Source organism: Oncorhynchus mykiss, chromosome 12, assembly GCF_057628025.1.
Source record: "Oncorhynchus mykiss isolate SJ-2025 chromosome 12, ASM5762802v1, whole genome shotgun sequence".
In the NCBI taxonomy this organism is placed as follows: domain Eukaryota; kingdom Metazoa; phylum Chordata; class Actinopteri; order Salmoniformes; family Salmonidae; genus Oncorhynchus; species Oncorhynchus mykiss.
In genome coordinates this window covers 81690856-81707277 of record NC_143033.1, presented here as the reverse complement: position 1 = coordinate 81707277, position 16422 = coordinate 81690856, and the positions used below count along the sequence as shown (strand labels likewise).

The following is a 16422-nucleotide window of genomic DNA, read 5'->3' as shown; positions in this document are numbered from 1 at the left end:
GCTCTAATAGAATTTCAACACTCCACGGATCGGAAAATAAGAGCCCAATTGGCAAGATTAATTCCACCTCAGGTCATCTTGATTGATTCGACTGAAGGCAGATTTTGTTCTTGGCATCATACCACAGCATTCATATCCTTTGATGTTACTGTTGACGTTGCATCTTATAACACTGGGGTCTGTAAGAAGCATTATGGATTCCATAATGATGTCCTTAAAGGGATTGTTCACCCAAATAACAAATGTGCATCTTATTTTTAAGGTAGCATAAGATTAATGTATTTGTAATTTGGATGAATTTCCCTTAAAGGACTGTTTCAAACTAGAGGCAGTCTCCCCTATAAACAAAAATACAGTATATAAATCACAGGTAGGAAGGATTTCCTTGCTCCTCGTCAGTCATTCAGTCAGTGGGTTCGGTACATAAGGTTCTATGACACATGTCAAACTCATTCCACGGAGGGCCAAGTGTCTGCGGGTTTACGCTTCTCCCTTGGACTTAATTTATGAATTAAGGTCACTAATTAGTAAGGGACTCAACTCACTTGGTTGTCTAGGGCTTAATTGAAAGGAAAAAACTAAAAGCAGCAGACACAAGGCCCTCCGTGGAATGAGTTTGACACCCTTGTAGACTATAGTGAGACAACAGATTGTACTCAGCAGTGGTTGTTGCCTGACCGTAGGAGATAATGTACCTGTTCCTCTTTAGTGTAGAGCTGAAAGCACTCGTCCAGGGTACAACTGTGCTGCTGGACGTGCTGCTGATGCTGGCCTCTCACACTCTCAGCATCCTTCACCACCTCCTCCTGGATGTTCCCAAACAGGCTGCAGGAGACCGACAACAAACAGGCAGGCAGGCAGGCAGGCAGGCAGGCAGGCAGGCAGGCAGGCAGGCAGGCAGGCAGGCAGGCAGGCAGGCAGGCAGGCAGGCAGGCAGGCAGGCAGGCAGACAGACAGACAGACAGACAGACAGACAGACAGACAGACAGACAGACAGACAGACAGACAGACAGACAGACAGACAGACAGACAGACAGTTGGGAACATGTACACAGAGAGAGAAAGAGGCTGCCAGGCGTTAATAAAATAAGGCATGTGCAGCACCATTCATACGGTTTTATGATTACAGTTGGTCTACAATAATTCAGGGCTAGAAGGTTATAGACTGTCACTGAGAAGGACTGACCAGTCTTTGATTCTGTGTTCCCACTCGATGATGAGCTTCACATGGGGCGGTCCTCCTGAGCCACAGAGATTAAGAGCTCTGGGAACAAAAGGGTCAAAGGTCATCAGATTAGCAAGGTAAAACTTCAGCCTAATCCCCTACTGTTCACCTATTATTCAGGTGGTATGTACATTTTGTTAAGGTGCTTTTCCATTGAGTCTGACCCTCCTCACCAGTGGGCCACCAGTGTTTTATGTTAATGTAGGCCAGCGTTTCCCAAACTAGGGGTCGCAACCCCATGTGGGGTCTCCAGATTTGAAAATGGTGTCACAAGAGAAACTCTGGAAAAAAATCATGCTTGGTTCATAGAACTGTGGTTATGTCAGTAACCTCCGGTAGCCGCTAGATGTGGTTGTAATAAACAGACAGGTTTCTGTTTTCTTCCTACAAATGTGGCTCTATCCTTTGAACGGTTTAGGATATAAAATATTATGACCCCTTCACATGTGTGTCTGTTTCCCTCTACAATGCCCACGAGCCTTATTAGAACAGAGTGGACAAGATTAGGCACTAAATCAGGGAAAAAGAACATCATCAATGATAGTTATTTTCTGTACAGAAGATCATAGAAAATGATTACTGTCAAAAGTATTATCAGACTGATTTATAATACATTGTCATAGCCCCAATTAAATAAGTAAATATTGGCTGTTGATTTCATCACTTCTTTTTTTTTTTACAATGGTGTTGTCACAATTTTTTTTTATATCAAAATGGGGTCGTGGGCCAAACCAGTTGGGAACCCCTGGTGTAAACTCTAGAGTTATTGTGTTTCCATTAGGAGTGTGGCACTAAATACTTATGGCGAGCAGAATCTTCAAGCTCTGCATCATTCAAGAACACTGTAGTTTTGCGAGAAGGTGTTAAAGTTCAGAATTAGCCATCATGTAAATGCCAGCTGAAAAGTACCCAGGGCTTTGCCATGGCTCCAAGTCAGAGCAGAGCCATGGCCTCGTGAGACATAGGTGCCAGCCCACATAGATGGAAACAGAAAAGTCTGAGCCTTCTGGGTAAAACACTGGAGTAAATCCCCATTGGAAATGCGGCATCGAGACCTTTTCAGAGAGGGCCTTTGTGCAGCAGCATGTGTTTATAGACTCTGTACACCCACTAGGTGTCAGCAGGACCGTACAATTAAACATCCACCACACTGGGATTCAAAAAAAGGAGCAGATCATGGATTTGTAGATAGTGCTTTCAGAAGTGCGTTTTCAGAGGCTGAATAAACAGAATATCCACCAACTATTCACACAACAACATATGTTTAAAGCACAATCGATGGAAAGAAAGTAGTTGAAGAAAAAAGGAATGCCCGCAACTCTGGTATGCTCCCATGGTGATTTGATAAGACGCACAATAAAGACGACGTTTTGATCCGAGTTGGATCTTCGGCAGGTCAAGAAAGTAGTTAAACATTAGCTTTTCATTCAGAGTCTGTGTTAACGTTACTGTAGGCCCCTTGAAACCCTGACAGCATTGGATGTCATCATGTTGGGGTCCTTTCCCTTTCCTTTCCTAAAGCATGTTATGAATCAGATTGATTTAATGTAAAAGTCGAGTTTTATGTGCCTTACCAAACCCTAACAGCTGAAGCAATGAATGAGGCTATTCTTGGTGTGATAGAGCCCCACCAGAAACCCAGCTCCACTAATTGGGTCAGTTATAAATAGGATTTAAATGATAGGTGGGATTTTAAACAATTTGTGACAGATTAATTGGGGATTTTCCTTAATGCTAGTTATTCATGAGCAGTAGAAGAGGTGGAATGGGGACAGAGAAACAATTTAGTTTTCAGTCTCTACTACAATGAAGCATGTTTTCTTGACTCAAGTCTTCTATGACAGTTGTGCTTTTATAATGGCCTCGAGAGATCCATCCAGTCTCAAAACGACTCAATTAAACAGTATTTGAATTCAGAAATATCTCTCAGAGCATTTGGCAAGATTGTCTACAGTTTTCTTGGCAGAGAGTAGAGTAGTAAGTTCACTATCACAATGTCTATGACTGTTTGTAGGAATCTTGTGCTCTGGGGGTCCCTCAGGTAAACTACAAAGCCAGTTGAACTCTTCAAGCGAACACTTCAAACAGAATTTCATTACACAGTGATCTTCATGGCTATGGGGTGCCTCTCAGTATGAACCCTGGAGATTTCAGATCTGTAGAGACAGTACATGTATCTCTCCACAGGCTATAGATGCTTTCATTTACTACCATCACAGCCTCTATTATGACTCTACACAGCCCTGCCCGTGATGAAGGCTGGCTATGGACAAAATATCAACCGAAAATTGCATCTATGCTGGTCAAAGGAGCACAGTCGGATAGCAGACAACCTATATGCTGGAAGAAGAATTTTCCTTCCTATCACTTTATTTTCCAAAGTAAGGGAAAGCTATTGATTGAAATGCTAAATGTTTTTACTGATGGTGTTGTTAAAGGTTAAAAAAAAATCACATAAACCTTTGAGGGACACTCGTGCAGCAATTTAGTAGTATTACTGAAATATCAATACATGAATGGGTCTTGTAGCAACATCATCAAATAGAAGTGTTCGGAATACTGTGCACACATGCACTTCAAAAGCACCACGCCCCCCAGCAACCATTCAAATGGATGAATGGACATTTCTAAGCAACTGGAGGAATTCTGCCTTGATAAAGTGCCCTTTAAAATGGCAATTCGTTTCCACAGTTCGTAAACCATTAGACACCCTCTCCTGAAAAAGAACCTTACAAAATGGCTGCATATTTCACTGCGGTAAGAAAAGGGCATTACCTAATCCACTACACCGTATGGGCTGCCTCTCAGTAAAGAACTACCAATACAAAATATAGAGGGAAGAAACTGTGGTTTTGACACATTACTCTTGAAATGCTTGGAAGACTTGCTTGAACACCTCTACTGCTTCACTTTAGCTTGATGAAGCGCCTGTTCGCGGCCTTACCTTCTCATCTCACTACCTGTCTGACAGGCAGACTCTTAGCTAGCTACAGTATGTGGCCTGCAGAGGCTGTCTGTCTCACCTGTTCACTGCTGGGTGGTAGAGCGGCCGTCCATCCTGGGGGGAGAGGTAGCTGTAGGACGCTGATCCTTCCACCACACGGATCTTAAACAGCACTCTGGCATTCTGCAAGACGAACATTTTTTGAATTAATCAATATTGGCATTGCCACTGGAGTTAGGAGCAGGGACTAGAGTAATGTACAACTATGAGTGTACAGTATAATCAGGGATCCCAATGGTCTTGGTGGACATGCATACAGTGCCTTGCGAAAGTATTCGGCCCCCTTGAACTTTGCGACCTTTTGCCACATTTCAGGCTTCAAACATTAAGATATAAAACTGTATTTTTTTGTGAAGAATCAACAACAAGTGGGACACAATCATGAAGTGGAACGACATTTATTGGATATTTCAAACTTTTTTAACAAATCAAAAACTGAAATATTGGGCGTGCAAAATTATTCAGCCCCCTTAAGTTAATACTTTGTAGCGCCACCTTTTGCTGCGATTACAGCTGTAAGTCGCTTGGGGTATGTCTCTATCAGTTTTGCACATCGAGAGACTGAATTTTTTTCCCATTCCTCCTTGCAAAACAGCTCGAGCTCAGTGAGGTTGGATGGAGAGCATTTGAATATAGCCTCCACATTGACTCTGTACCGGTACCCCCTGTATTTAGCCTCCACATTGACTCTGTACCGGTACCCCCTGTATATAGCCTCCACATTGACTCTGTACCGGTACCCCCTGTATATAGCCTCCACATTGACTCTGTACCGGTACCCCCTGTATAAAGCCTCCACATTGACTCTGTACCGGTACCCCCTGTATATAGCCTCCACATTGACTCTGTACCGGTACCCCCTGTATATAGCCTCCACATTGACTCTGTACCGGTACCCCCTGTATAAAGCCTCCACATTGACTCTGTACCGGTACCCCCTGTATATAGCCTCCACATTGACTCTGTACCGGTACCCCCTGTATATAGCCTCCACATTGACTCTGTACCGGTACCCCCTGTATATAGCCTCCACATTGACTCTGTACCGGTACCCCCTGTATAAAGCCTCGCTACTGTTATTTTACTGCTGCTCTATTTTTTACATAACACCTATTTTTCTTAAAACTGCATTGTTGGTTAAGGTCTTGTAAATAAGCATTACACCTGTTGTATTCGGCACATGTGACAAATAACATTTGATTTGAAATACTGCCACCAGAGAGAAGATGAGCAGCCAAGCATTCAAATCAATACATTGGAGAGTTAATAGTTCCAAACCACATTTTTCCTGGTCAAAGCCTCTGAATCTTTTTGATAAGCTTGGGGCCCTGCACCAAACTTGGAGGATGCTAGGAAAGGGTGGGTCTTTCCAAATTAATCATCATTAAGATTTGTGTTAGTTTTCTCCTCATCTCTGCGAGATATACAGAAGAGACTGTTTACTGAGAACTGTTCTAGTTTGGGAGGTACTACCAGGAACACAATCAATCAAAAAATATATATTTTGTCTAGTTCCAAAGTTTCACAGGTTAATTTCGATGTGACCCAAACCCAATAATCCCAAAGATAATCACCCTCTTTATGCCTGCTTTGATTGCATCTGAAAAATCGAGATGAGAAGAGAAGAAAAAATGTGTTTATATTGCTCAGAGACCTGCTGGGATTGGATGTTCTGGAGTGCTTTGCAGAAAATGAAATTGATTTCCTCTCCTTCAAATGAATTCCTGTGAGTTGCTGGCCAGATTCCAGGATAAACAACAACACTGATTCTTGTGAAGAGGAGAGAACCAAAAATAGGTGGTGAAGGCATTATGTAAGTAGGAGAACACTGAACCGACTCGTCCTGAAAGGATTGAAACACTACAGTCCTGAAAATACTGTAAATATTGCAAAGATGTTCAAGGTATTTCCTATTTCTACGACGGCTGTTGCTGCGAGTGTGAAAATGTTGACTTTCCTTGTCAGAAACAAACACAAATAAATGTATCAGTTAATAACATAATAGCATGGCTTTGAAATCCATTAGGCATAAATCATATGAGATTGACTAAACCTTTCCATTATTATAGCAGGATAATAATGGGATGGTTGCTGTTTCTCCAGTCATCCTGATGGGGGCAGCTCCCGTCTGTCTAACAGCCCTCTCAGGGTTTGTTTAACACTTAAAAGAAAGAAAATCACTTAAAAACAATATTTTGTTATTATTTTCATTAGTCCACTGTTAATACAGTCCCAGAATATTTTGCATGTCAGCAGTCAAGTTTTAAAGAAGCAAAGTGTCACTTGGCACATCACCATGATGATGTGGAACATGGTTATTCTGACTTTCAGGGGTGGTCAGAAGGTTTACAAACTCATGCCACCTGTTTAACTGTCCCACATTTTCAGATATTGCACTGTTGCTGGTGGTCTGCAGGGCCGTGTTCCCACCCATACGGGACATGTACTTGAAAAGGTGCCTGAGGAAGTCCAGCAGCATCGTCAAGGATCCCACACACCCCAGACATGAGCTGTTCACTCCCTTACCGTCCGTCAGACGGTATCAAATCATAAGGTCTGACACCAAGAGTTTCTATTTTTTACCCCTTTTTCTCCCCAATTTCCATCTTGTCTCTTCACTGAAACTCCCCAACGGGCTCGGGAGGCGAAGGTCGAGTCATCCGTCCTCCGAAACATGACCCGTCAAACAGCGCTTCTTAACACTCGCCCGCTTAACCTCACACACACACACACACACACACACACACACACACACACACACACACACACACACACACACACACACACACACACACACACACTTTACACACACACACACACACATCCCAATTGCTGCTATCAGACTCTCATTTACTATTGCTAATACTGCACAACTTCAACACTTCCCCCCTAATCGCCCCTTTCTCTGATACATGTGTAAATATTGGACTATAAATTGTGCTTTCCTATATTATACTTATGCTAAAATGTTTATTCTATTTTCCTGAGCCAATTACGTTTTGTTCTTATTGTTATCTTTTATTATTTCTTATTGTTGTTGTATTGTCGAGAAGGAACCGTCAAGTAAGCATTTCATTGGACGCTGTACACCAGGTGTATCCTGTACATATGACTAATTAAACTTAAGGGAACGGGAAAATGGGTGTCCTTAAATGGATTGCCAAAAGGGGGATCCACTACTCCTCTTGATGCATTTGGATTGACATTATATTATGAACAAAAACGCTGAAAAAAGACTAATCTTTGCAAAGGAATACAGAATGACAATACTAATGAGGAATTATATGTCGAAAGCTGCTATGGGACTGTACATTAGGATGCCGTGTGGGCATACAGCTCAACACTGACCTGTCATGGGGTAACCTAGAATAAAGATACTAGATCTAAAATCTAGGACGCCGGGGGAATAACCAGACCTCATAAAGGAATCTGCGAGGCCTGCAGTTTGTCTAAATACCCTAGAGAGTCTTGAAGAGGGTTTTTCTATATTTGTGCTCAACCTGAGATAGCGAACACAGAACACATGAAGTGCTCTTATGACTGCTCCAACTGAAATGCCAGAATGGTTTAAAATGGGAGAAGAATGGATTTCCCATTGGGTCACACTGTCCTCTATAAATGCATGTGTAAAGCAGCTACATATTTGAGGTCCTAGTGTTTATCACATTACCCTCTGGCAGCTTTCCATGAGATGTTTTTTGTGAATGCCTTCACTGAGAATACCTCAACCTTCCCAAAGTCTTCAAAGTGAATTACCTGTCAAAAAGCTTGAAACGAAAGATGACAAAAGTGGACCTGAAATGAGTTTTCCTCTCATCTAGTACTTAGCCACTTTGTTTAAGCCCTGTATTCTGCTTAGCATGATAGACTTGTTTCTACATGCAAAGACCACCCATGCCACACACAGATACAGTATATACCCGTGTGTGTGTGTGTGTGTGCATCCCACCCACTGCAGGCTACAGTCTAAGAATGTGTGAAAAGCTCTGGTGTGTGTGTGTGAAGCAGAAAGAGGCTCAGCTCAGGTGTGTGTGTATGTGCGTGTGTGACAGGTGTGTGAGAAGGTATGAGTAAGTGAGAGGGAACATGAACAAATAAGCACCTAGGTTTGGTCTGGCTCTGAGTAATGTCACACCCTGTCAGAATGACTGCTGGGTAGATAGGAAGAAAAACACAGCTAAAACACAACACCACGCAACAATACATCTCTGAGCTTCTACCTGTCTCAGCCAGAACACTGCATGAGGCAAGAGGAGACCAAACAATATTGAATTAAACACAAGAGTCGTTATAGTAGCACACGCACTCCAAGAGAAAATCATTGCTTTCAGTAACTTTCAGTCTTAAATCTACCTGGGTTAATTACTGCTTGTGTTAAGAGAACATTATGATTTGGTCGATAGCAACACTATTTACACATGAGAATAATGTTCTAATGCTTTCCCATTACAATCTAAGCACTGACGGATTTCTGCTTAATCCCTCACGTATTACCATAACATCATCTGTCTGTAACATGGTCTGTCTCTGTGTGACAAATATCCATTCTCCATTCCACATTTACAAATCTCCTCATCTCCCGTATTGAATCTTCAATTAAATCTCATCAGTTCCCCATCCTCACAGAGTGTGTCACTGTGAGGACATCATGTAGTGTCATGAATTACAGCTGTGAGTCTGAGCCACAGCCTGCTCAAGGAGGGGTGCTGTTATCCTCTAATTATACACAGTCAACAGCACCATGTCATCTGAATGGTTAGCGTAGCATACGTAGCATGTCACCCTGTCTGCTCGAGTGAGCAGCTCCATGCTGACTGAGATGTCAGGCAACGGAGAGGCAACATCAGGATCCAATGAGGCAGACTGACTGGCTTACTGCCACTGCTGCTATTGGACTCCATTGCTGTGGTCTAAAATTAGATGAGGGTAGAAAATCCACTTTTGAAAGTAAGTGATTGCTGCCATAAATGCAGGTTGATGCGTATCTGTCCATGCTCTAGAGAATTGTATTTTTTTGGCAAAACATCTATTTGGAGTGTCTCTCTCTTGGCTGAGGTCGGCTCCTTACACTGATTTTGTAAGCTAGACTTTAATTAAATAGCCAACTGGAGGTTTAAAAAAGGACAGGATAAATCCAATACAGAGAATTACTGAGAGTTTAACACTCTCACTCTTCCTTCATGGCATCTCTGTCTCTCCTCTCTTCACAAAATGCTAACCTATCATTTATTTTCTCTCTAAAACATCAGGAGTCTTTAGCAAACCGACAGACAAACATGCAGGCAGTCTGGTGGCCATGCAACCGCCTGACAGAGTCAGACACTAACTGGAAAGCTGTTTAGCGACATGATTAACATCATGCTATACTGCGCTGAACCGCAATCAGAGGTCACACAGCTGGGTGCATCTAAGCAGACTGTTATGTTTGCATTTGTATCATTACATGTTTGTCCAATGTTCTGCGGTTGCCCCAACAAAGGTGGAGACAGTGCAAACAAGCCACTTGGTTTGGATCTTCCAGCAAGACAATAACCCCAAGCACACATCAGAATCCACAAAGAAAATAATTGGCCACAAATTGTATATTTTGTAATGGCCATCTCAGTCTCCTGACTTGAAACCCATTGAAAACCTGTGGTTTGAATTCAAGAGGGCAGTCCATAAGCGCAGACAAAGGTTATTAAGGATCCAAATGAATTATGTATGGAGAAATGGTGTAAGATCCCTCCCAATGTGTTCTCCAACTCATAAAAGGCTCAGTGCCGTTATCCTCGCAAGGTGAGGAATTGAAAGGTATTGAAAACAGGGGTGTCAATCATTTTGACGCCTAACCTTTTAAGAAAAAATGTATTACTTGTTAGACAAAATATATATTTTTAAGAGCAATTGTATTAGTATAAAATACTATTTTTTTTAAATGTAGCATATATTATATAGCTCAGGATTTGAATGATTTATTTTATATAGTCATTTTTGATCTCTTTATCAAGGGGGTTAATGATTTCGAACCTGACTGTATATGCACCTACCGTAATGTAGTTTTGGTTAGGTGTTTTTTTATACTCAAGAGGTAGCGCATACTGCACTAGAAGACCAGACATAGAGAGATATGACAGGCAGAAAACACACTAGCCCAGGGTTAAAGGTTAGCGTTGGAGAGTCGCTGAGCCATTAGCTGTGTGTCAGCTATGGTCTTCCAGTGTTGTACCTGGGCCTGTGCTCCGTTGATCATCAGGTAGTAGAGCTTGCTGAGGATGCTCTGCTGCAGCTGGTCCCAGGAGGTGGAGCGGTCCTCCCTCATCAGGAACGGAGGTCCAAACCTGAGGAGCAGATGGGAACACATGATGACCATTCAGTCAGAAGAGATAGGATCTTAGACAGTTATCAATGGGATACGTGAAGTGAAATGATCAAAAAACGTAATTTCAACGATGAGCATGTTTGTGGTCAACTAACATTTCATTGACCCAAATGACTGTTTAATCAATATACAGTGAGAGAAGGAGTAGAGTAGAGTATAGGCAGAACCACACTAGCCCTGCTTAGGTTGCTGGTTTCTTACTAGTCTTCAGGCCCCCTTCACCTATCGTCACGGATGACGCTCCACCTATATAATCACCATTATACCAGAGCTCTCATTACAGTGTATCTATATGAGACACACATAGATAATTATACATTATAACAACATTACAGGCATGGCCCTGCATCAGAGCTGAAGGATCACATGATGCCTTCATTTTACGGCACCTCAGATTGAGGCCATGTCTCTGTCATAAACTCCTCATCTTTAACTGGGAGAGGCTGAGGCTTGCACACATAATTGAGAGATAACACCACGGTGAGGATTCGTCACAGGGTTAATCAAGGTGCATCTCAATGATCTATCAAATTAAGATGAAATGTTTTCCTCAGTGTACGTCAATCTGGCAGGTAACACGACCCAAAGCTGAATATTTTGTGAATATTTCATAAATATTTCTCTGGCCTTCACTACAAAATGTAGCTTGATTAGATCTATGTGAAAGTGCACAAACCCTATCAAAATGTATTTCTCATCTGAGCCTTAAAGTAAAATATTGATTCTGTTTTAATTCAATACCCATCATAGTTTCATGAAGGGTTGTCTCATTAACTCAAGGACTTTTAATGTCATTGTCCTCCATTCAACATACTGTACTTTCCACGGATTGTTGTGTAATTGCAGACCCACATTCCATGGTCACTATGAGCAACAGCTGAAACAACCAGGGAATAAAGAGAGACAACACAACAAAAAGCCTTCATTTTCTGTGCTTTGAGGTGTTTGTTCCTTTATTTCCAGGACTTGTTATGCTGTTCAGATCATCGGCCCATAGTCTTGTCAAGCCCTCTCTCTATGGCAGGCCCTGGTACACAGTACTACCCCTCTCTCTTCACCTGAGAATGATGCAAGATTGGAAGTATGTTAAATTGTCTTACAGACACGTCCATGTTCATCCCACAATGATCCCCACACAGTCTATGGTGCCTCCGAGGCATCGTTTTAGCAGTAGCCTTGTAAAGTCTTGAGCTACTACAACAGTCTTGTTAGTTGTCTCTGAAGCACCGTTGTGCTTTATTTGTCTTAGTGTACACAGAGAAGACAGCAAGGAACAGATTGCCCACTGGGCTGCTGGTGGGCATCACTTAGACTGATGAATTTAAGATGTGAGTGTTGATCGTCAGATGATCGCTCTGATAGTTTTGTGTGGGATCATCCATCTAGAACAAAGGCAGCTGTGAGGACTAGCGCATGGCCAAGCCTGCCAATGTCATAACCAAGGCAGCAGAATGGAGCATAGCTGGGGTAGTTGTTGTTGCTTGGCTTTGGAACATTCTTATTTTCTTGGTATTTCTTGGTATTTCATTACTTAAACAGAAAGTTTCCTAAAAGTTCAAACATGTTAACGTATAATTTCAATTTTGGTCATGTTCTACTGTAGGAACATTGTCCAACTGGTTTGACATTGGGAATATTCTCAAATAGTTCAGTGAACGTTAAAAAACAAAGTACTTCAGCATAACGTTTCACCATGGTTCTATCTAAAGTCATGTTCTCTAATTGTTCCAAGAATGTTAAGAAACAATGTTCTTCTGTGGGAATTTCAGTACTTTAGCATAACGTTTCCTACAGGTTTCAACATGGTTCTATTTAAAGTCATGTTCTCATTTTTCAGAGGGAGGGTTACGAAAACTTTCCATAAAAACCACAAGAAGACTTTAGTAACGTTCAGAGAACTTTCTAAGAACGTTATTTAAAAACATATACATTCTGTTCTCAGCATTAACAAAACTCTATCCTCGCGCCCACTAATTGGCCTGATCATAATGAGTGCTTGTTTCATATGAAATGGGGTATGTTTGAATAGACTAAATTTAACAGATTTTATTTTGTATGCGTAAAAAAACATGGCATGTTAGCTCAATCCTGGTGGCACAGTGGACTAATTCCATGGGAAGAGAAAATAAGATTATATACTGAACAAAAATATAAACGCAACATGTAAAGTGTTGGTCCCATGTTTCATGAGCTGAAATAAAAGATTCCAGAATTTTTGCATATGAACAAAAATCTTATTTCTCTCAAATTTTGTGAACACATTTGTTAACATCTCTGTTAGTGAACATTTCTCCTTTTCTAAAATAATCCATTCACCTGACAGGTGTGACATATCAAGAAGCTGATTAAACAGCATGACCATTACACAGCTGCACCTTGTGCTGGGGACAATTAAAGGCCACTCTAAAATGCGCAATTGTGTCACACAACACAATGCCACAGATGTCTCAAGCTTTGAGGGAGTGTGAAATTGGCATGCTGACTGCAAGAATGTCCACCAGAGTTGTTGCCAGAGAGTTGAATGTTAATTTCTCTACCATAAGCCACCTCCAACATCGTTTTAGAGAATTTGACAGTATGTCCAACCAGCCTCACAACCGCAGACCACGTGTAACCACGCCAGACCAGGACCTCCACATCCAGCTTCTTCACCTGTGGGATTGTCTGAGAACAGCTGATGAAACTGAGGAGTATTTCTAAAGTTTGAAAGGAAGTTATTCAAAAACCTCAAAATAACATAGAATTTCTGTTCTCAGAGCATTAATAAAAGCTCTCAGGAAAACTTTCAAGGAACCAGAGTAAAACATTAACCTAAAAATAAACGTTCCCAGAGCAGGCGAAATGTTCCCTTCTGTTCTCATAACATTGAAAAAACATTCCTTTTTACCAGTCACAAAACGTATGGCTTTGTTCCCACAACCATTGTGAAACCAAAAACATACGTTCACTAACCCACAACTTCCAAGGAACCACATTTTCTAGCTGTGCAGTCTTTGGAATAAATTGCAAAAATAATGCAGAGCTCATATCTCTTAATAATAATTTCACGCTTATGGCAGAGTCAGATTTATTTTCATCTGTCAGACCAAAACAAATGAGAAAGTTATTTGATCCAAAAAACATCTGACACTTGATAAGATCATCCAATGGAGACTATGAAATGTGTCAGAATTCCCACTGATGCGCATCGCATCTCTCTCCTCAACAGGCAGTTTGTCTGCATGGAAATAAGACTCAGCATCAATATGGGTCACATTATGATTTGTTTGTCCTGTCCCACACTGTGCATAATGATGGGATCACTAGGAAAGAAACATCTAAGCAAATGCAAAATACATTAAATCAATATGGGTGAAGTGGCCTGCTACAAACAGGACTGGGTTTCAGACTACAACTAGCAATCTGGCTTTGAACATTCTCAGCGAGGAACTCACATCTAAAGCATGCCGTGTCTAGAGATGATATGGATTAGACAGCAAGCTCTTAGCTCTTTTTCTAAGTTATATATGGAATTATTTTAAGAAGGTCATACCAAGGTTAATTTAGCTATTTGATTTAGAATTTTATTTGGCCTTACTGCTATTAACCCATACAAACGCTTTGAATAACAGATTCACTACTTGGAACAACAGAAAGTGCCCCAAAAACTTCCAAAGGAAGTTTGTTCAGAAATGTCTGTCCTACATCTTTGATAGGTATTTAACCCCTTATTTTTGGCACTAAACAGTCTCCATATATACTGTAATCCCATAATAGTTTTGAACTGGTACCGGGAGACCTTCAGACGACTCTTGCTGTGAGCAACTGACACGTACGTGAGAGTCTCAGCTTTCGAAAGAGGGGTCATATTAGTGTGTAGACCACCAAATTGCTCGGACGCTACAGACAGAAGTTGGCAAATCGGCTGTACTGACTTCAGATGACTTCCAAGACACGTGTAGGGGTCGTAGAGCAAAACGGACAACACCATCGTGTTCGTGAAAGTCTCATGCTTTGTTCGGACTCTACAGACGATTTTGTGAGAAGACCTGTTACCTTTCACTGCAGATGCGGAAGTGCGACACCATGCACCATGCGACACCAGCGGATGCAGTGGATTGAGACGCATCCAATGCAAAATGACTGACATCTCTAGTTTAAACAAATTTTTTATCATACTAATTCGATTCAACAAGAAGGTCTTGGAGTTAACGGTTAAACAAAGCAATGTAATGGAAATTTCACACTGAAATGGAAATTTCACACTGTGCTGGTTAGAGGAATGTACCTGCAAACCTATTCCCTGTAGGACAATAAGAGCAAGACAAAGAGTGCAATTCACATGTCATTTTCTAGGCACACAAATATCTTCACCCTTCACCTGATGAGACAGAGACACGTCTGAGCCCACTTGGGCACACACTGGTTGAATCAACATTGTTTCAAGGTAATTTTTCAACGTGTTGTGACATGGAATAAACATTAATATACATTGATTTAAAAAAAGTAATCAACCAGTACTGTTTTCATCTCATTTCAACCAGCGGTAAACATTGAAATTAGACTTTAACTTAAATACATTGACTTAACTTGACTTAACAGGTGCTTACATCAATCTAATTTCAACATAATCATCAGAACTATGTATACGTTGAAATTGCGTTGAAACTTCTAGTTTTTTTCTTCCTATATTGAAATTATGTTGAATTTTAGATTTGATTAGACATTTTATTTTATATTGTTTCAATATCAGTAAGATCAAGTCCACCATCCAGATGCCTACCTCTATGTACCCTGCTAAGCTTGGGAAACAAGCTGTGTTTGTTTCAGCTGAGCTGTCATGTCAACACATTTAGACATTGATCAGCTTTCATACTCCTTTGTGTAGACTACCTAAATAACATAGAATAGTTGAAAGTAACTCTATCTTTTCATACCCAAGCTGTATGTGAAAGTAAATTCAGAGTGAGTTTGGGTTTATGTCGGCTACATTAACATCTGATTTGCCCAACAAAGAACACCATCACTTCAACGTGTAGCTAGGTATACTATCATTCATCCATGGTTGATTGGATTTTTTGGAAGTTTAGAAGTTGTTACCATTAGCCCTGTGAATAGGATTCCAAATTCATGATGATAATAAAACACTTTTACCTTTGGATATTGTCTTGTATATGAAGGATTTAAAAAATGTTTGTTATTAAAATGTTGGATTCACGTCTCCATCTCAACTAAAATTCTATGTTGAAGAATATGACTAAATCAGCCCACATATACAAGTAAGAGTCAATGTTTCGGCACAAATTGTTGGATTGTGGCTTCACATTTTATTTCAATATACCTCTTTATTTAGGTGGATAACATGACGTTGAAACAATGACTTTGATTCAAACATACCATTTTACTATCGACATTGAAACAAGGTCAAATAAAATATGTCTAATCAAACATGAAAGTCAACATAATTTCAACCACCCAAGTGTACAAAAAATTAGGAACATTTTCCGAACATTAACATTCTCAACGGCACATACACTTTTGAGGAGATGGGAAACGTTGCCCATGCTATGTCTACGGTACAGGCCGGTGCATTCTGGGCGATTCTGGGACAAGGACCGCTCTCCTTCAAGGAGTGAATGGGAGTCTATTGGGCGCTAGCTCAAAAACCAACACTAGCATTAATTTCGTCAAGAAGTACAACATTTCAAATATTTTCCGAGATGTGAGATAATTAAACTTGCTACCTGTAATATCGTATAGCTTTGGAATTGTAATATTACGTACTTTAGAGAAAATAGGCACTTTTCTCGACGTATACACTGACTCTGAGAAGGGTTTGCGTAACGATTATCT

General features: G+C 40.9%; 1 protein-coding gene across 1 annotated transcript in view; it reads right to left on the bottom strand.

Annotated features, from left to right (window-relative positions):
* LOC110538507 (ubiquitin carboxyl-terminal hydrolase 43) overlaps positions 1-16422 on the bottom strand; it is a 90263-nt gene that overhangs the window by 12201 nt on the left and 61640 nt on the right. The window contains exons 8-11 of the mRNA XM_036938592.2: positions 10438-10549; positions 4249-4352; positions 1187-1264; positions 696-825 (exon numbers count right to left, since the gene is read on the bottom strand). Of these exons, the coding sequence (XP_036794487.2) occupies positions 696-825; positions 1187-1264; positions 4249-4352; positions 10438-10549 (424 nt within the window). The remainder of the gene's footprint in view (positions 1-695; positions 826-1186; positions 1265-4248; positions 4353-10437; positions 10550-16422) is intronic.